At 33.6% G+C, this 21732-nt stretch overlaps 1 protein-coding gene across 2 annotated transcripts; it reads left to right on the top strand.

Moving 5' to 3' along the window:
- Nucleotides 1–895: 895 nt before the first annotated feature.
- Nucleotides 896–20120, top strand: LOC149796746 (uncharacterized). Of its 2 annotated transcripts, none has more exons than XM_089961396.1 (4): nucleotides 896–978; nucleotides 2587–4201; nucleotides 10551–12194; nucleotides 15723–20120. In XM_089961396.1, exons 2-4 carry the CDS (start codon nucleotides 3734–3736, stop codon nucleotides 16263–16265), a joined length of 2655 nt encoding a protein of 884 aa, XP_089817522.1. In that variant the 5' UTR covers nucleotides 896–978; nucleotides 2587–3733; the 3' UTR covers nucleotides 16266–20120. The 2 variants fall into 2 exon arrangements, with proteins under 2 accessions (XP_089817522.1, XP_089817521.1); XM_089961395.1 differs by having other exon boundaries at nucleotides 906–978; nucleotides 2821–4201.
- The last annotated feature ends 1612 nt before the right edge of the window (nucleotides 20121–21732 follow it).

Raw genomic sequence — 21732 nt, 5'->3', positions numbered from 1 at the left:
CCGATATTGATGAAGCACCATCAGTAGATTCCATAGACGGATTTATTAATAATTTAGTTGTATACGATGATGTGATGCTGGACAAACAATCAAATCCAGCTAGGATTTTTTCTCGAGGTAGACATAAAAACACCGATGTTTTTTAGGTTACTCAACGATACACACAAATACCAAAAGTGATCAGAGATAACTGTAATATTTTAGTTGTGTTTAATGGAGTTGATACACACACGATGAGAAATATTCATCAAACTTGGTGTAGCGGTGACATGGATATAAATAAATTTAGAAATTTCTTTTCACGAGCGCAAGCTACTCCGCATGGATAGATAACAATAGCACTACATGATCCTATAACAAGATATCGTGTAGGTCTTGATAAAATATTTGGATAAATTAATAGCAGCAGAGGGGGGCAGGACCTCAAGTTGGTTCGTTTTTGTAATGTACTCGCCATCGACAAGTTTTTAGTTGGAGAAATAACGTGGACTAACCTAGGGACTCTAGGGACTTGAGGATCTCTTTGAGAGAGCCTCTGTAGTTAGTTATTTTGATTTTTAAGGTTATTAATCCCCTTTTTTAGGAGAGCTTTATTTCGGTTTTTGGACGCTCCAAAATTCGGTCTGTTCACCCCCTCTACTGCTGCGGCATTAAATAGGACCGATAATGAACGGTAATGCTTGCAATCTTAGCATAGAGTATAAAGAGTTGTCTTTATTGAGTTTTACGCCGCTAGTGTCATCGATATAAATGAATTTTATCCATAAAAATAATAAACCTTTTCCTTTTATTTTTAATAAGCGTTTTGATGACTATTTAGAGCCACTCTGTCGCAATTATTGCTTCTTAGTGCTCTTAGAAGTTCTTAATCGCTATTTACTAGGACCGAAAATCACCCCAGCACCGGTGAAGAAAAATAAAAACAACTTGATTACAGGTGTTTACATTCCATGCAAATGTCTTAAAAACATCAAAAGCGTAGGTTGAAAATCAATTAGGCTAGCTTTATGCACATTTAGATACACGCAACCTGACATTTGTATGCTAATGATGCCATTACGTTGCCTGCAAATGATTGTTGATTATGTGAAAAGTAGACCGTTAAATCAAACCGCCTATTATAATCCGTTGATACTGATTGATGGTTAGTCCATCACTATCAACACAGATTTGGGCATCATAAAGTCAAGTTGCCAAATTTATGGCTTCATTATGAAACCTAGTCAATTTAAAAAATAAAAAGAGCAAATATGAGCTATTTCAACTTGCAGATGTCGATTAGATCCTGTGTAAATATGCTTGTAATCTAATCCGATTGATCTCGAGTACAATAACGTGTCCTTGACTATTTGGGTTAGTCGATGACGAAGAGAATTATGAATAATAATATTAGTACTAATTACTCTCCCATGGGAAAAAGAGTGACACTCGAGTAATTTTTGGTCAATAATTCGGCCCAATTTGCTATACTATTTATAATGCAGTGAACTATATTTTTCAAACAAAAGTATAAACAACTTTTGTTTATTTTTTATATATAATATAATGCATTTTGTGGTATGGAATAGACAGCTATAGAGAAATGAGCATGACTTAAATTGTGAATGACTGACATGCTATGTTTACAGACTGGGTATATCACTATGATGCTATTCAGCTTTTGTGTGATCACAGACTGGGTACATCATTATGCACTAGGTTGACTGTGCTTACCGACAGGGTACATCACTATGCACAAGACTGTCATAGTTTGTTTACATACTGGGCACATCACTATGCACTAGACTGACATAGTGTGATTACAGACTGGGTACATCACTATGCACTAGACTGTTTTTACAGACTGGGTACATCAGAGTGCACTAGAGTAACAGTGTTTACAGACTGAGTTCATCACTATGCGGTAGACTGACAGTGTGCTTACACTGGGGTACCTATGTGCACTAGACTGACAGTGTGCTTAGAGACTGGGTACATCACTATGCGCTAGACTCAGTTTGCTTACATACTGGGCACATCACAGTGCACTAGATTGACAGTGTGCTGCTTACAGACTGGGTACATCACAGTGCACTAGACTGACAGCGTGCTTACAGACATCACTATGCACTAGACTGACTGTGCTTACAGACTGGGTTCATCACTATGCACTAGACTGCTTATAGACTGGTATATCACTATGCACTAGGCTGACTGGGTGTTTACAGACTGGGTATGTCATTATGCAGTAGACTGACAGTGTTTACAGACTGGACATTACTAGACTGACAAAGGATGCTTACAGACTGGTTACATCACTGTTTACTGGAGGAATGCACAGGGACAACAAGAATTTTGCATGACATGGAAATGTTTTGCTCTGTGAAAAATTATATTTTCCTACCATTGCAAAGGAAGTGTTTTAGTGTTGCAAAGAATAATCATTTCATCCATTAGTATAAAAAATATTTGTTATTTATGAATTAGTACTAGGAATTATTAGTATTTCTGCATTATTTGATTTTGTTCTGAATTTTGGATTATCTTCTGTTTAGAGTGACTAATGAGAAACCAGAAATCAAAACTTTATATTACTTTTTTCAGCAGGACTGGACTCCATGTGTAGAGGATTACATTACCATCAAGGCTTTGTTCCACTTTTGCTGTGCTTATCATTAGTTTGCATTGAATGACAGATGGTGTTGTAGGTATATGGTAAATGATTTATGAGCTCTTAAATTTAGTAGAATCTAAAATTTAAAAAAATTTGCTGAGTCAAGCTTTATATTATAATCAAATCTTACCTAGTATGAGACTAATTTATTTTATTTTACATTTCAGGAAAATTAATATGTTGGATTTTTTCAATTGTAAGTGAACAACAGACAGTGTGTAAAATACAAGAGTGGCAAGTTGGGCATTGTCTGCTTTTGTACAAGTGTTGAATTTGAGAAAGAATTCCAACACCCCTGCATGCTCCTTTGCATCTTTGTGTCATTTGTTTTATGGCGGATGACTGTTATTTATTCATACTAAATATATTTACAGCTGCATCTGTGATGGAAGTGCTAAATAGTGGATTTTTGTGCATCAGAGATTTGTAGAATTGCATGTTTTATGTAGTCATCCAGTTCCTAGAAGAGTAGACTGACAGATTTTGATTAATAAACTGACGTATTCTAATTTTTAAGATTGTATGTAATGCTTCATTCATTGAAGTAGACAGATTTAACTTCATCTCTGAACTGAATTTGGTTATAGGTAATCATTAGATATTTTGATGTAGTGGCAGATTTTACTCATTGCATGGATGTTGAAGCCTTCTTGGATTGATTTCTTTTTGCTTAAGCTTTTTATTTGGCAAGAGTCAGCATTTAGATGTCCATAGCTTTTGAAAGAGCTCCTTACTGTTATCTGTAAATAATTACATAAATCAAACATATATCACTGGACCACATTAATGACTCTCTCCAAGCGTAAAGCAGTCTCTTACCAATGACTCTGAAAACTTGAAGCTATTTCAATTTTTCTGAAGCAAATAATTTAGGCTGGCAGACTGTACAAGTATTCTCAAAGAAATATTTTGGGCTGCTTGTAAAAGTTTGATTATATAGATGGTTTATTTTATTTTAGAATATCCTGACAATTTAGGTGCTGATTGTGGTTGTGTATTTTTGCACAATAATGGTTTCCTTTGAGCAAAGAATTAGGGTGTAGTTTGAATATATATGTACCTCTTTTGTTCACATTTTGAATGGTGAAGCCTTTCCACAGGTTACTTTTATACATAATGCTGAGAAGAAAACGTTTAAGTCTCTGGAAACTTTTGGTGCCATTAATACTGATTTTAATACTTTTCAAATTTGATGTCCATTTTGGCAATTATTTCCATGTGGAGACAGAGTCCATTTTATTTTTCAGTGCAGTTCGGCAGTTTGTAGGTAGCAAAAATACTTATACCACTTTAGATTTGTCAGATGATTTAGAACATGATTATGGTAATGATAATTTTGGTGATGAAAATGAAGTTGATAAGGAATGCTCCGTTCCAAAACTGAAGCATACAGTAGAGATTAGAGAACATCTCAAGCCTGGTAACCAAGTCAGCTGTCAGCGAGTCAAGCCTTTAAATGGATCCTGCTCATTTGCAGAAAAGATTTTCAAAAGAAAGGAACCACTGACATGCAATCATCAACAAAACTTTCAAATCTGCAGCATAAAGGTAACATGGTGAAAAAAAATTCTTATGCTTTATTTTTAAGGAACATAAAATGTTTCAAAGTGAATAGTTTAGAAAAAGAAGTCTAACTTCATTAAGAAAAGAATATTAGAAAAGTAAAGTCTTTTCATTTTCTGTTTAGTCACATTGAAAGTGTATGTCACAAGGCACCATGAATGTAATTCTTAAAAAGTTAATTTATTGTAACAGGTATCAGTTTAATTCATGGTTGGGAGAAACATTAAATTTCTCCATTGAATATAATATAAACAGTCCTTTCCTTCCACGATGGAGGTCCCTACCAATCCAGAGAAGGGAGAAAATCTACAAAGATCTATACTTTACTCTCCAGGCAAGTGTTGGAGTTTGCAGACTGATCTCCTGAAGGTTTTACCTGAGATTTTTCCTCGTGCAGTTACTAGTCTGAGTGCAGTTACTGGTCAGACTGCAGTTACTGGTCTGAGTGCAGTTACTGGTCTGAGTGCAGTTACTGGTCAGAGTGCAGTTACTGGTTTGAGTGCAGTTACTGGTCTGAGCTGGGTCCACAGATACATATTTGCATGATACAAAAGCCATGGCATTACGTGTGTGATATGCTCAGGATACTCTGACATTTCACTTCAAAGCCATTTTATAACACAAATAGTAATACAAATGACACTCAAATAACAAATAGTAATACAAATAACACTCAAATAACAAATAGTAATACAAATAACACTCAAATAACAAATAGTAATACAAATAACACTCAAATAACAAATAGTAATACAAATAACGCTCAAATAACAAGTAGTAATACAAATAACACTCAAATAACAAATAGTAATATAAATAACACTCAAATAACAAATAGTAATACAAATGACACTCAAATAACAAATAGTAATACAAATGACACTCAAATAACAAATAGTAATACAAATGATGCTCAAATAACAAATAGTAATACAAATAACACTCAAATAACAAATAGTAATTCAAATGATGCTTGAGTAACAAATAGTAATACAAACAACACTCAAATAACAAATAGTAATATGCTGATATGTGATATGCTCAGGATACTGTGACATTTCACTTCAAAGCCATGGTATAACACAAATAGTAATACAAATAACACTTAATAACACATAGTATGTACATACATAATAAACAGTTGCAATACGAACATAAAACTACAGTATCCACAAAAGATGACCATACAAGTTTGTAAAACCTTATTTCCTTTGAGGTCTTGAGGGATCAAGATTTTGGGGTATGGTATATTTTGCAATTTAATATCATACATTCAGATAAGCTTTCAAATTACTATTATGTGTTCAAAGGTGACCATTACTTATTGCAGAATTAAAATATCACTAAAACAGTTCATTTTATTTAGTAAAATATCACTGAACTATGTTCTGTTGATTTGTTTGGCTTTCAAAAGGCATGGCTTAATAGCTGATTTGAAATGAGCTACATTTGAATTTCTTAATTTGTGCTGTTAAAAAAGAAAATGAAGCTACACTACTAACACATGATGTAACCAAATTAAATTTACTGCTTTTTGTGACAAAGTGGTAATGATCATTACGATTTACTAATTGGCTCATGTAAGATGGACATTTTTCAATACAAATTTTATCGGCATGATATTGTCTTAAATGTTTCACTCTATCCTCCGCTGTTAGCATTCCCACACTTTCAAATTCATAGTGCCTAAGCTTGATCTAATTTAAAGGTTACTTATAAATCTTGCATTTTATTTTGAGCTATTTGGAGGGGTTCTTTTGAGATTTTTACCAATTTTGGCATACCACGAAGAACATGAATATTTTAAATTTCACTTTGAGACAGCTCCATTGGCCTAGTGGTTAGAGCGTCTGCCTCGGATGCGGAAGGTTGCGGGTTCGAATCCCAGCCGAGTCATACCAAAGACTTATAAAAGTGATGCTGACAGCTGCCTCACTAGGCGCTCAGCATTAAGAGGTTAGTGTTTGGACTGCTTGGCTTGGTGTCAGGATTATGTGACTGGGTGGGACATCATGCTACATGTCTTAGGTATGATGCCCCAATGCTAGACATCACTATCAACTGCCACACTGCAGACATCATAGTGATATGGCTGATTTTTTTTTTAAAGCTATGTTAAATATCTAAAACACACACAGAGACACACATACACTTTGTTAGAGCAGAAGATAATGTTTTTCTAGTTTTCAGTGCTAAACACTGACCATGTTTAAGAGAAAGCTTAACCTAGCATTTATTATTTTTTAATTACACTATTCATTATGCATTCATCCAAATGTGAGTTATCAATTTGGAGACAAATATTTAATAAAGTTTTGAGAACTGATTATGTGGCCATTATAGGTTATTTTGAATTCACTTAATCTCCATTTACTTTTTGACTTGGGTGAAATAGGATGCATTAACTAAGGCAAAGATAATATGTTGTCAAAGATTGTAAGATTATGTTTCTCCCTAGTACTAATATTAGTACCCTTACTCGTACCTCGTGGACAACCACAACAAAATCAAGTTGAGGCTATCGTAACTAGTCTCTCCCAAGCTTTTTTGAGTTACTGATGTACACGTTTTACATATTGCTGACATTGTATTTTAAAAAAAACAAATACTGAAGTCAAGAAAATTTAGGAGTTCAAAATCTTATTCAACTTGTTCTAAGGATCCTTCAAGCTTGGCATGGAAGTTGGTCTGTTTTGATGATATATAACAAGTACTTGTAAGGTTTACAGTTGGGTAACAAGAATTCAAACCAAAGAGCTTGCAGGTCATCGGAGTACATATCTGGTCTATTGGAGAAAGTAGGAACATTTATAATATTTACAAATACCAGCATGATTTCAATTCCCTTCTTTACTAATGACACGGTAGTTTTCAGTTTTAATTTCATTATCAGTAGCAGTCATCAATCCATGTTTCTGTTATGGTTTAACTACAGACCTAGATTTTGAATCAAGAGTTCTTTGTTTGGGTAGAAGTGTTCAAGTACAGCATGAATACAATCTAATCCTTCTGCTTGAAACACTTTATATTTTCTGAAGATGCCACAGAGGGCTTGGTTGGTATGGGGATTAAAACACTATATTTTCTGAAGATGCCACAGAGGGCCTGGTTGGTATGGGGATTAAAACACTATATTTTCTGAAGATGCCATGGAGATTCTGGTTGGTGTGGGGAGTGGTACATCACCATAGAAATTTTTGTAGGTCATTGTTGTAGAAACTAAGGTAGGAATCAGGTTAGACATTAATTACAGCAATAGGAAAATTATGATTGATTGGAGACAAGTTTATCTTATTGATCATTTGTTATGTATCCAGTGCATTTAATACAAGTTATTGATCATTTGTTATGTATCCAGTGCATTTAATACAAGTTATTGATCATTTGTTATGTATCCAGTGCATTTAATACAAGTTATTGATCATTTGTTATGTATTCAATGCATTTAATACAAGTTATTGATCATTTGTTATGTATTCAGTGCATTTAATACAAGTTATTGATCATTTGTTATGTATTCAGTGCATTTAATACAAGTTATTGATCATTTGTTATGTATTCAATGCATTTAATACAAGTTATTGATCATTTGTTATGTATCCAGTGCATTTAATACAAGTTATTGATCATTTGTTATGTATTCAATGCATTTAATACAAGTTATTGATCATTTGTTATGTATTCAGTGCATTTAATACAAGTTATTGATCATTTGTTATGTATCCAGTGCATTTTATACAAGTTATTGATCATTTGTTATGTATCCAGTGCATTTAATACAAGTTATTGATCATTTGTTATGTATTCAGTGCATTTAATACAAGTTATTGATCATTTGTTATGTATCCAGTGCATTTAATACAAGTTATTGATCATTTGTTATGTATTCAGTGCATTTAATACAAGTTATTGATCATTTGTTATGTATCCAGTGCTTTTGATACAAGTTATTGATCATTTGTTATGTATCCAGTGCTTTTGATACAAGTTATTGATCAGTTGTTATGTATTCAGTGCATTTAATACAAGTTATTGATCATTTGTTATGTATCCAGTGCTTTTGATACAAGTTATTGATCATTTGTTATGTATCCAGTGCATTTAATACAAGTTATTGATCATTTGTTATGTATACAGTGCATTTAATACAAGTTATTGATAATTTGTTATGTATCCAGTGCTTTTGATACAAGTTATTGATAACATTATCATAACTAAATACTTTGCTTCTTAGTGTGACACTAGTTCGATAATGAATGCTGGAAATTTTAGACTGCCTTCTGTAATGGTAGGATCCTATTTAAAATGTAAGTCAAGACAGTGGAGAACAAAGTGCAAGGAAATGTTTTGTGCTTTTACAGTAGTATCAGGTCCAGGTTTGTAGATAATTCTGCCATTTATTTGGGTCAAACTGTCCCCTACAAGAATTGCTGTTTATTTGGGTCAAACTAGCCCACACAAGAATTGCTGTTTATTTGGGTCAAACTAGCCCCAACAAAAGATGCTGTTTGTTTGGGTCAAACTAGCCCCAACAAAAGATGCTGTTTGTTTGGGTCAAACTAGCCCCAACAAGAATTGTCGTTTATTTGGGTAAAAGGAGCCCCCACAAGAATTGCTGTTTATTTGGGTAGAACTGACACCTACCAGAGTTACTGTTTATTTGTGTTAAATGGTCCCCCACCAGAATTGTTTATTGGGTCCAACTGTCTCAGGCCATAATTGCTGTTTATTTGGGTTGAACTGTGTCCTGCCAGAATTGCTGTTTGTTTGGGTTGAACTGTGTTCTGCCAGAACTGCTGTTTATTTGGGTTGAACTGTGTCCTGCCAGAATTGCTGTTTATTTGGGTTGAACTGTGTTCTGCCAGAACTGCTGTTTATTTGGGTTGAACTGTGTCCTGCCAGAATTGCTGTTTATTTGGGTTGAACTGTGTTCTGCCAGAACTGCTGTTTATTTGGGTTGAACTGTGTCCTGCCAGAATTGCTGTTTATTTGGGTTGAACTGTGTTCTGCCAGAATTGCTGTTTATTTGGGTTGAACTGTGTCCTGCCAGAATTGCTGTTTATTTGGGTTGAACTGTGTTCTGCCAGAACTGCTGTTTATTTGGGTTGAACTGTGTCCTGCCAGAATTGCTGTTTATTTGGGTTGAACTGTGTCCTGCCAGAATTGCTGTTTATTTGGGTTGAACTATGTTCTGCCAGAATTGCTGTTTATTTGGGTTGAACTGTGTCCTGCCAGAATTGCTGTTTATTTGGGTTGAACTGTGTTCTGCCAGAACTGCTGTTTATTTGGGTTGAACTGTGTCCTGCCAGAATTGCTGTTTATTTGGGTTGAACTGTGTCCTGCCAGAATTGCTGTTTATTTGGGTTGAACTGTGTCCTGCCAGAATTGCTGTTTATTTGGGTTGAACTGTGTCCTGCCAGAACTGCTGTTTGTTAGGGTCAAACTGTCCCCCACCAGAATTAATTAGAGATATAAAAGGGTATTAATTAAGTATATTCATAGGAAGATAATTAGATATATTAAAAGGAATTAATGCAAATAAATTATTTTTCATGAAACCAGATACAGTTGGGGCAAAAAGCTATTAACCACTTCATTGAGGTTGTCAAGAGGTTAATATTAAAGCAAATATTGGGACAAAAATATTTTTGGAAACCCAGAATTATGCAGAATGTACTCAGATTTTCTTTGTTCCAACTCCTCGAACTCCCAACATTTCTTTTACTAGTCAACATATACACAGTGCGATCTGTCAGTAAATTTATCTTTTGTAGACAGGTTTGAGTACCGATTAGAAAGGTTACGAATTGTAAAGAAATTGGAAAATGGACAAATAATTATTTCCTGATGTGCATGTGACATTTACATAGATATGCCTGTTAAGGCAGGTTATCTCTAAATTACATGCTTGTACAAAAATGCCATATTATTGAAATATTTTTACCCCCATATTTTAGCAAGGGTTATTGTGATTCCATCAATCTGTCTTTAAATCTGTCTCCTAAACTGCTTGGTCAAAATTTTCCAAACTTGGTGCATAGGTTGCCTGTAACCCTCTGCAAGAAGTTTCAGCCTCAATTGTGTCCTCTTGGATTATCTGGGATAGAGTTGGTGCTCAAATTCACACAAATTGCAGTGGTGACTATTTTGAATATTTTTAGACCCAACTTTAAGCATGCAGTCATGGCTTGAGGAAATATATTTAACATATATTTGGGATACAACCCTTGGGTAATGGTTGGGGAAAGGTTAATATGTAATTTTAAAAAACACAAGGACTGCCATGGCAACCTGCTGGAGTAGCTCTAGTTTATCTTTCATTATTGTATTTCAGGAGCAGTCAGACAGATATGACGTACATTGCAATATATCCATATGTGCTAAAACTGTTTCCTTGGGAGCCATGGATCCTAATACTGGTACCCTAACCTGGTCTACTTTCTATGATGCAAAGAAACTGGAGCACCAGATATCAGATATGAGTGTAAATCCTAGGACTGCCGAAGGATTTGAGAACTATGGTTTTGTGTTTTTGGTGTGCAAGACAAAAGACTATGGAAGCAACATGGATGCTGATATGTATGACCATTATGTATATGACATCTCCAATGCATCACAGTTGTTAATTCTTCCACCAGCAAGGCAACAAGCAAAACAGACCACATCTGATGATGCTTTTAATTTAAATTTCATTTTCATTGACTCAGTGTCAAGGCATCATTTCTTTAGATCCCTACCCAAGACTGTCAGAGTTTTGGAGTCAATGAATGCAAAGTATAATTTAAATTTGTCTCAAAAGAAGAAAGATCCAACTCACCTAGTTCTTGATTTTGAACTTGTGCAGAGCCTTAAATCAAGAACATTTGAATCTCTTCAGGCGTTGTTCTCAGGATATGTCAATCCCTATGAGAAACCCTTTGGAGTTCTGGCATACCCACCCCAACCTCTCAAAACAGAATCCCTATTTCAGCCACTGAAAAAGGCTGGATATCAAACCCTTTGGTTAGAAGATCTGTGCTATTTATGGGAATGGGGTTTACCAAAAGATCTGAAGTTCCATAATGAAAGCCTTACAACTAGAGAAACGTGGAATAAAATAAAATTAGCCCTACAAAAAGCTGGTATAGACAGCTTGGGCATGACATACGCCCACTGCCAGATTTTGGAGGCAAATGGTGTCAATGATCATTTTCATGGTCCTGACACTGTGTGTTATAACGGTCGCCATCAGCACAGTTATTCTCTCGAATATCTGAAATATTATCAAACAGAGATGATTCACAGAAGGCAGCCATTTGTAACATTTTTTGAGACAAATGTAGGTCATGAAGATACAGGGACACGAATACAGACACTCGATACAGATCTTGAAAAATATTTACATTTTCTCCTCTCACAGACCAATACATTAACAATCATGTTCTCTGATCATGGAAATACATATGGGAATTTTGTAGAAAATTCCCTGGAGGGAAGGATAGAAATATTTCATCCATTTATGTTTATGTTAATACCCCAGAGGGTTGAAAAGCAAATAGGTAAATCTGAAATGAATGCTCTTATTGAAAATCAGCATCGGTTATGTAGTAATCTTGATCTTCACCATACCATATTGTCATTGCCAATTTTAAACAGTAAGGATTATGTGAAAAATGTTGCCATGGAAACCCCTACAGCCAATATAAGTGAGTTCAATAAGCAATTTAATATGTCATCTTATGGTCTTTTAAGGCCTGTTTGGAAGGGACGCACTTGTGATGTTGTTCCCTTGATTATGCCAAATCTTTGTATTTGTGATGGATATGAACTTGCCATGAAAAATGACTCCTACCATTTGATTTTGGCACAATATGCTGAGGGCATTTTAAACAACGAAATTCAGAGGCAGCAAGGAGGCTCTAGCTCTGGCATGGGTTTTGGGAATTGTCAGAGGTTGCAGGTCAGCCAAGTGCAAAATATTCGACAGAGTAGACTTAGTGTAAGTTTTGTCTCTAATTTTATTACACACCATCAACCCATACAAACATCAGGTAAAACTACAATATATATTCTTAATTTTATTACACACCATCAACCCATACAAACATCAGGTAAAACTACAATATATATTCTTAATTTTATTACACACCATCAACCCATACAAACATCAGGTAAAACTACAATATATATTCTTAATTTTATTACACAGCATCAACCCATACAAACATCAGGTAAAACTACAATATATATTCTTAATTTTATTACACACCATCAACCCATACAAACATCAGGTAAAACTACAATATATATTCTTAATTTTATTACACACCATCAACCCATACAAACGTCAGGTAAAACTACAATATATATTCTTAATTTTATTACACAGCATCAACCCATACAAACATCAGGTAAAACTACAATATGTATTCTTAATTTTATTACACACCATCAACCCATACAAACATCAGGTAAAACTACAATATATATTCTTAATTTTATTACACACCATCAACCCATACAAACATCAGGTAAAACTACAATATATATTCTTAATTTTATTACACAGCATCAACCCATACAAACATCAGGTAAAACTACAATATGTATTCTTAATTTTATTACACACCATCAACCCATACAAACATCAGGTAAAACTACAATATATATTCTTAATTTTATTACACACCATCAACCCATACAAACATCAGGTAAAACTACAATATATATTCTTAATTTTATTACACAGCATCAAGACATACAAACATCAGGTAAAACTACAATATACTTAATTTTATTACACACCATCAACCCATACAAACATCAGGTAAAACTACAATATATATTCTTAATTTTATTACACACCATCAACCCATACAAACATCAGGTAAAACTACAATATATATTCTTAATTTTATTACACACCATCAACCCATACAAACATCAGGTAAAACTACAATATATATTCTTAATTTTATTACACACCATCAACCCATACAAACATCAGGTAAAACTACAATATATATTCTTAATTTTATTACACACCATCAACCCATACAAACATCAGGTAAAACTACAATATATATTCTTAATTTTATTACACAGCATCAACCCATACAAACATCAGGTAAAACTACAATATATATTCTTAATTTTATTACACACCATCAACCCATACAAACATCAGGTAAAACTACAATATATATTCTTAATTTTATTACACACCATCAACCCATACAAACATCAGGTAAAACTACAATATATATTCTTAATTTTATTACACACCATCAACCCATACAAACATCAGGTAAAACTACAATATATATTCTTAATTTTATTACACAGCATCAACCCATACAAACATCAGGTAAAACTACAATATATATTCTTAATTTTATTACACACCATCAACCCATACAAACATCAGGTAAAACTACAATATATATTCTTAATTTTATTACACACCATCAACCCATACAAACATCAGGTAAAACTACAATATATATTCTTAATTTTATTACACACCATCAACCCATACCAACATCAGGTAAAACTACAATATATATTCTTAATTTTATTACACACCATCAACCCATACAAACATCAGGTAAAACTACAATATATATTCTTAATTTTATTACACACCATCAACCCATACAAACATCAGGTAAAACTACAATATATATTCTTAATTTTATTACACAGCATCAACCCATACAAACATCAGGTAAAACTACAATATATATTCTTAATTTTATTACACACCATCAACCCATACAAACATCAAGTAAAACTACAATATAGCCTATATTTTTTTATAAATACCCCTAAAATATACAAAGTACAGACATTTAAGTATTTTCTATCTCTCCTAATAGTTGTCTCCCTTTCATGAAGGCCCTTCTCATGAAAAGCCACTACCACATGATTCATTTTGTAAATTTATATTATTTTGATTGTCTTATGAGAGGTCATCTCTTTTCTATGGCCATCTTTTCATTGCTGGAAGTAGTTGTCTTGTAAGAGAGGGTTCATTTTATCATACAGTTAATTTAGTTAATAGACAAAGAGTGACTGGCATAACCAAAGTAAAAAAAAATCAGAAGTCTGAAATCCTAACTTATTTATGCATGAATGTTCATTGTGCACACGATTGCAAAAACAGTTTACACCCAGATCTAGCTAATTTCTTGAGCCTTATTTAACCATGCATCTCTGCCAGCATTTCTGCCATGTTTCTGGTGAAGAAACAAGTTTTCCTTGTAAGAACTAGGCTTTCCTAAAAAAAAATTTTTGATTGGCTTATGAATTGAGGTTGACATGTTATTGTGATCATGTGATGAACAGTTTCATTGGCTGATTGAGACACGCACTCTGCATTAGCTTATGTTTACAGAGAGATGTTGAATGAAGTCCTTTTATGCATAAGCTAGAATTTGATTTGAATTATTTCAGAAAAGTATACCTTGATACATTTCGAGATAGTGAGATATACCTTTGGATTTACACTTTTAGAAAGTTTAATAATTGCATCAGTTACAGTGATCACTGAAGTGATGGACCAGACCCAGGTATGGCAGAGATTTATTTCAAGGTGCCATATGGGAGGTCTGGTTGAACAAGACTATTCTTGCTTTGAATGTGCAGCATGGACCCTGATTTATCAGGAGCCTGATCTGTCAGAACCCTTATCTGCCTGTGCACATTGACATATTGTACTTGCATTCAAAAATAAAAACTGAGTGAATATTCCAAGATGAAATGAAATTAAGGACACTTGACACTGTTGGCACTATCTACACCTTTATGAATCATGTATTTTTCTTTGGACAGTAAAGTTAAATTTTAATATCTCCCATTTATTGTTTAATAAATCAGTCAAGTTTGTTGGGTTCAAGATACTTAAATAGAGAGATTCCAGAATATTAATTAATAAATCAATCAAGTTTATTGGGTTCAAGATACTTAAATACAGAGATTCCAGAATATTAATTAATAAATCAATCAAATTTATTGGGTTTAAGATAATAAATACAGAGATTCCAGAATATTAATTAATAAATCAATCAAGTTTATTGGGTTCAAGATACTTCATATTAATAATACAGATTTAGTTTTCCAGGAGATAACATGAATGTGGTTAACTGATTGAATTAGTCAATTAGTGCTAAATGAAACATCAATACATGAAAGTTTGAATCATGCCATGATAGTTTCAGTAAAGTATCTTAACCGTCAATAAAGATAGGCCACCAGGTTAGCCAGGTCAGGGCTGGGTTTCAACCCACATGCATTTTATCACAAGTCCATAATAATATTCCCTGAACAACAGTGGCATCCTCAGCATTAGTATGGACATCTAAATGCAGTTGATAAAGGTTATAAAGTATTTAAAAATAATTTAAAATTTTCTTTCCAGCAAGTATGGGTAATGACCTTTTTTTAAAATCTTTGCAAATATTCTAACGTATATTAAACACTTGCATTCAAAATATCTATAATGACCATTAAAAAACTTCTGTTTCAGGATGGGTCCTTGTCAATCAAGATGGATCTTGTTATTAACCAAGTGGGGAAAAAGGAGATACTATTTGTTGCATTGAAAGTTCCTCTTAACACTGCAAAACCACTTCAGTTGGTCAAATTTGAAAGGATCACTCCATATAGTCAGTATAGTAAATGTGCAGACAAGACAGTCAATCTCCAGCTTTGTGTATGCGATCTTACAAATCGTGGACAAGTCAGACATAGTAGTAGTGTAATCCAGTCTGCTTTCTTAATGGATGTGGACCAAAAGATCATAAGGTCTGGATCTGGTCTGGAATGTGTTTATTTGATGAAAAGATCAAATGAGAATGGATTTAGCATTGATGTACTTAATATGTGTAGAAAACCGATAAAAGGAAAAGTGATTGTTTATGTCAAGAATATTGTGCTGTCTGCATTACATATGCCAGTTGAATTCAGATTAATGTCCGGTGAAATAAAGTTTCTTGTTGCTGGTGTTAGAAGAAATCAAGGTAAAAAAATTCAGGTTCAAATTAAACTTGACTATACACTTTTTGAATAGTGTTCAATGAGCGGGGATTGTTTAAAGTAGGTGTGTATAAAAAAAATTGCACATACTGGAATGCTTTTATTTTTTTGTTTTGTTTAATGTTACAATTGCAGCTTTATAAATTGATCTGAGACAAACCGACATTGTCCATGTCTGTTCCTACATCAAAGCTGATTCATTCATGTGTATACAGAATACTGGATAAACACATGAAATTTTGTGGGCTTGTTGAAGTATAAAGTTGTACTGTATACACTCTCAGTCCAACTGCAAGGTCTCAGATCTGCTATCACATAATGTGCTAGTCAGTCTAGATCTATGCAGAGTAAGAAGTAATCAGTAGAACAAACAACATAGACCCTGATCTGCCAGCACATTGTGTGATGGCAGATCTGTTTGCAGTTGAACTCAGCTTGTAAGAGAGCATATATATTTATCTTTCTTGTAAAAATTCCAGAACAACTTCTTACAACTTATTGTAAATGCTGTGAATGCACTAACTTTTCATGAATATAAGTTCTGATTTCATTGAGTAAAAGTTATTGTGGGTTTCATTGAGTACAAGTTGTTGTGGTTTTCTTTGAGTACAAGTTGTTGTGGGTTTCATTGAGAACAAGTTGTGGGTTTCATTGTGTGTAAGTTGTGGAGTTCATTGAGTACAAGTTGTGGGTTTCATTGAGTACAAGTTGTGGAGTTCATTGAGTACAATTTGTGGGCTTCATTGAGTACAAGTTGTGGGTTTCATTGAGTACAAGTTGTTGTGGGTTTCATTGAGTACAAGTTGTGGGTTTCATTGTGTGTAAGTTGTGGAGTTCATTAAGTACAAGTTGTGGGTTTCATTGAGTACAAGTTGTGGAGTTCATTGAGTACAAGTTGTGGGTTTCATTGAGTACAAGTTGTTGTGGGTTTCATTGAGTACAAGATGATGTGAGTTCATTGAGTACAAGTTGTGGAGTTTATTGAGTATAAGTCATGAATTTCATTGAGCAAAAGTTGATTTCATTGAGTACCAGTTGTTGTGGATTTTATTATTGTAACAAACCACAAATTTAAAGCCCCAATAAACTATTAATCTTCTATGGATAAAGTGGAATATCTTTCTTAATCATGTACCATAAGAATAGTTGGTAAAACCATGAAAATTGATACTAACAGCTGAATTCACACTACTTGCAGGGATTCAAATCTTGCTTAAAATGTTATAGACGGGACATGAAAACCCTTAAAATTTCACAAATTCAGGTGGTGGTGGTGTGAAGATAACTATAAAGGCATGATCAAGTCAATGTATTCTAGATACTTTTAAAGTACAAAACTTAAGTGTCTGAACACTCCTTTATTTGATAACTTTTATATGAGTAAAATATATACTCACTAACTGGTACTTCTACAAGTATGTTAAATTCAATTACTTAAAGTCTGAAAGTTATCAAACTTTTTTTTTGAGCAGAAGCTAAACTAGTCATATAGTTAAGAATTTAAGCTTGATATATTCCACTAATGTTTTTTAAATTCAATGAAAATGGATAGGAATGTACTTCAAATCAGTCCTGTCAATTTCATTTTTTTAATTAAAAAAATGCACGAGTATAAGCACAGAAAACAAACTCATGCTTACAAAGTTTCATAACTTCATTGTCTGATGATTTAACCCAGAGCTGCTGAAATGCCAAGCAAGTGAGTTATCTCTGTTATTGATACTTGAGAAGTCTTGTTTTATTGATCGTATCAGAATGGCTCTTGATGCTGGTTTCAGTACAAGCAGAATTATCATTTCCAGGGTTTGCTATAAAAGCATTATCCAACTGGAAAATGCAATACCTATATTACACAAATGACCCATATGTTATATTTTTTGCAGACAAATGTCTTATTATTATTTAAGTCTGCAACAGATGGAAATACAAAACTTGTGTGATATTACTATTCTCAGTTTTTTTCCTTTGACATTGTTCCTTGAATGGTTTGTAACTTGAATCATTTTGGTCTCTGGCCCTTAGTAAAGCAACCAGTCTTATCATAGGAATCAGTAAGGCCTGAACTATCGATTTAGTAGTAATCATAAATTTTCATCATTAAATGTAATCAACAGGTCATTTCAGCAATGGAAAGTTCAGTCAGTTTATTTTTGAAAGAAAGTCTACAATAATTATTATTCACAAATTGAAAGTAGATTTAGATTTTCATGCTTGAGGGCACACTTTGATCAACCTTTAACCCTTTGATGGACCTTTAACTCTTTGATCGACCTTTAACCCTTTGATCGAACTTTAACCCTTTGATCGAACTTTAACCCTTTAAGAAGCTATAAACCTGTATATAAACACTTATTTTCATATTTTCTTGCCAGTAAGCATCATTACACAAAAGCTGTTCTACACTGACTTACCTTTTTAAGTATGTTCAAAATCAAAATTCCATTCACTCTAAATAATCTTTTCATATTTGTGCATATTTGAAAAAGGTAATAGTAGAGTTGTGATCCTATTTAACAAGTGGACTTTTGTACCCAGATTAATGTCACCCAAATAGTTTTTTGACATTATTTTGGAAATAAAAAAAGGTTTGAGCCTCTATACTAAAAGCCACCGAAAGCAAGCACAATAGAATGCCTCAAGTCAATTTGTGAAATTCATTATATGTTGAACAAGGTAGTTATAATGGCCAGTGTTCCTTGGTTTTATAATATTGAATTTACTGTATTGCTTAATAAATAGACCTATGATTTGTGTGGTACTATTTCTGCTAAACTGAAATGTTTAATAGTTATTATTTATTAATATTCACAACGTAGAATAATTGTTTGTATGGGCTTTATTGCATCAGTTTTTGATATATTCATACTTTTTATCCATCATTGTTTAGAGAAAATGGGGCTGCCATATTAGGCCTGTTTTTCTGTTGAGCTTTCCTTCCATCCTTTTCATTTAGTGCAGTTGGCATATGACTTAATTATCATTGAATTTCAACCAAATTTAGCATACAGGTTGATATTAGTGAGACCTGGACTGATTTTGATTGCCAGTTGTCATTTAGTGTTGCAAGAGCAGGATTGTGCATTATTGCTAAGAGGGCCGTGTTATGACTTTGATTGTTGGCTGCACCATTTTTTGCAGAAGTCTCTTAAATATTAAAGCATTTCAAGAACCTTTTATGGCAGCTTTATGTTAATATGCCCACAGCAGAATCTGATATCAGTTTTGTATATAATAATTTGGTAGAGTTGTGTCCCATTCATGTTGGACTAACATATATTTTCTTTTAGTTCAGTAATTCAAATATTTTTGGATTATACCCCATGCAAACTTAGTTTGGAGGTAGAATGGGATAAACTTGTTGATTCATCTGCCCATCACACCACTATTTAATATTTCCTGAACCATTTTCAGATACTATGAAACAGGGTATATTTATGTACTATGACTAAAAACATTGCCCATTAAGAAGAATAGTCCATCTTATTAGCATTTTGAGAGTTCTCCCCAAATTGTGTCTGTCAGTCATACTCTTCTCAAGTTTTATCTCCTGAACCATTGGAACTATCTTCAGAAAAATTTGGTAGACAAGACATTAACGTGTCCCCTACAAAATTCAGCTTTATCAAATTAGTACTTTTAGAGTTATCTCCCCATTTTAAATACAGTGAAATGCAGAGTAATAGTTTTTGTGTTCATGTGTATATTACCAATACAGGTCTTTAACATTATTTTAACAGAAAATATTATGGCTTACATAATATGCCTTTTTGTATATATTTCAATCAGAGCTTGTTTTTTAAAAATTTATTCATTGCATTCATTGGTACTCATAAACTGAATGTTGTCTTTTTGTGATTCATGATTTAATTAAACTATTATGTCAAGAAAACATTGTTTTAAGTTGTTACTCTTTCAGTCAGACAGGCATGCTTTCCTTTGAAAAGTATGACATTTAAATGAAAGTATACATTTGAACTGAAAGGCAATATGATTCAAACATATCAGCTTGATGTGTTTGTGGCGAAATGTGAGACATTGGTTGGAGTGTGTGGTGAAATGTGAGACATTGATGCTGATGTCAGTATCAGCTCAGTGTTAATGTTTTTGTATGAGCCCGTAACTTAAAACCTAACCGTTGGATTGGATGACACTGCCATACCTAATTTTAATTATGGGGGAAGGTAGAAGACAGTATTGTTTCAATTTTCTCCATATTGACAGAGTTAAACTCAGTATTAAAAATGTGAGTGCAAGGCCTAGTCTAATATTACCCATAACATTTTTGTGAAATTTGCTATACTTGATGTTAGTGGGTGGGAAATGCTTTAGTTTTTCCTCCTACATTTGGGACAGGTGGAGGAGGTTAAATTTCTATGTTTAAAAGAATTCAGTGAATGCTTGCATTGTGTTCTTGTCTTTGGAATATTGCCTACAGTAGATAAACTTTTTTAAAAACCAATCCTTTTTGTCTTTAGCATCTACCCTTAAAGTACACACACACACACACTTGACATGACAAGGGAATTGGGTTATTTTCTTACCACCTCCCCCAATTGTATTCCCACCTCTGGGATATAACTTGCAAAGTATCAAGATGCCTGCCCTATATATACACTTTCCTTTCATGAAAAGGTCTAGTAATTTATGCTTATGTTCCTAGAACTCTATATACCCGTTGTGGACTTGCATCGGGGTCATAACTTCAAACCCATTGATGACCCAGGCTTTAATTAGATGAATATGTGTACAGGGGGCACTCACCAATTATTATTATATACTTTTGAGAGAGTGATGTATGTAAGGTGAAGTTGTTTGCATTTTTGACATGACAAGGGAATTGGCATATGCAGTCAGTAATTGTTTTGGGTTATTTTGGCATACCTCTAAGCTACTTTAATGTAATATGGCTGACATTTCTTTGGATATTGTACTTATGGAAACTGTACATGATTTAAGCACACTGCTGACTAAAATGACTGCTCCCTTGTGCTCAAAAATCAGCCTGAATTAGTCTAAAGTACTCTATCCATAGCATCTATTAAAATAGGGAAAATGAATTTTGCACAGCTAGACAATAACTGCTTCTGAAAGTGCAATGGATGAATTACCAATACATGTATTTTAAAAAAGTTATCGGCTCTTTTTTTTACAATTCATCTCTGAAGTCCAGAAAGTGAAAATGACCAAGTGGAGCTAGCAGCTTTTTGAAAGGTGCACATCTGGAGTAAGGCCAAGCTGTATACTCTATAACCCATATTACACCCACCAATCATGCACCAAAATAAAAGGAATTAAAGGTTCTTTGAATTATACCTAGATATACAAGGTCTTTTTTAAATAGCCAGTATAACAAGTGAGGAAAGTTGGGGAAAGTTTTTTCTTTAAAATTCTAACCCTATGCAAAATATGTAAATGAAGAGAACCACCACACTTACTGACCCCAGGCTTTAACTAGTTGAATATGTGTACACTTACTGACCCCAGGCTTTAACTTGTTGAAT

This window comes from Sinohyriopsis cumingii, chromosome 6, assembly GCF_028554795.1.
Source record: "Sinohyriopsis cumingii isolate HCF-2022 chromosome 6, ASM2855479v2, whole genome shotgun sequence".
Taxonomy (NCBI): domain Eukaryota; kingdom Metazoa; phylum Mollusca; class Bivalvia; order Unionida; family Unionidae; genus Sinohyriopsis; species Sinohyriopsis cumingii.
This window is presented reverse-complemented; position numbering and strand designations above follow the sequence as displayed.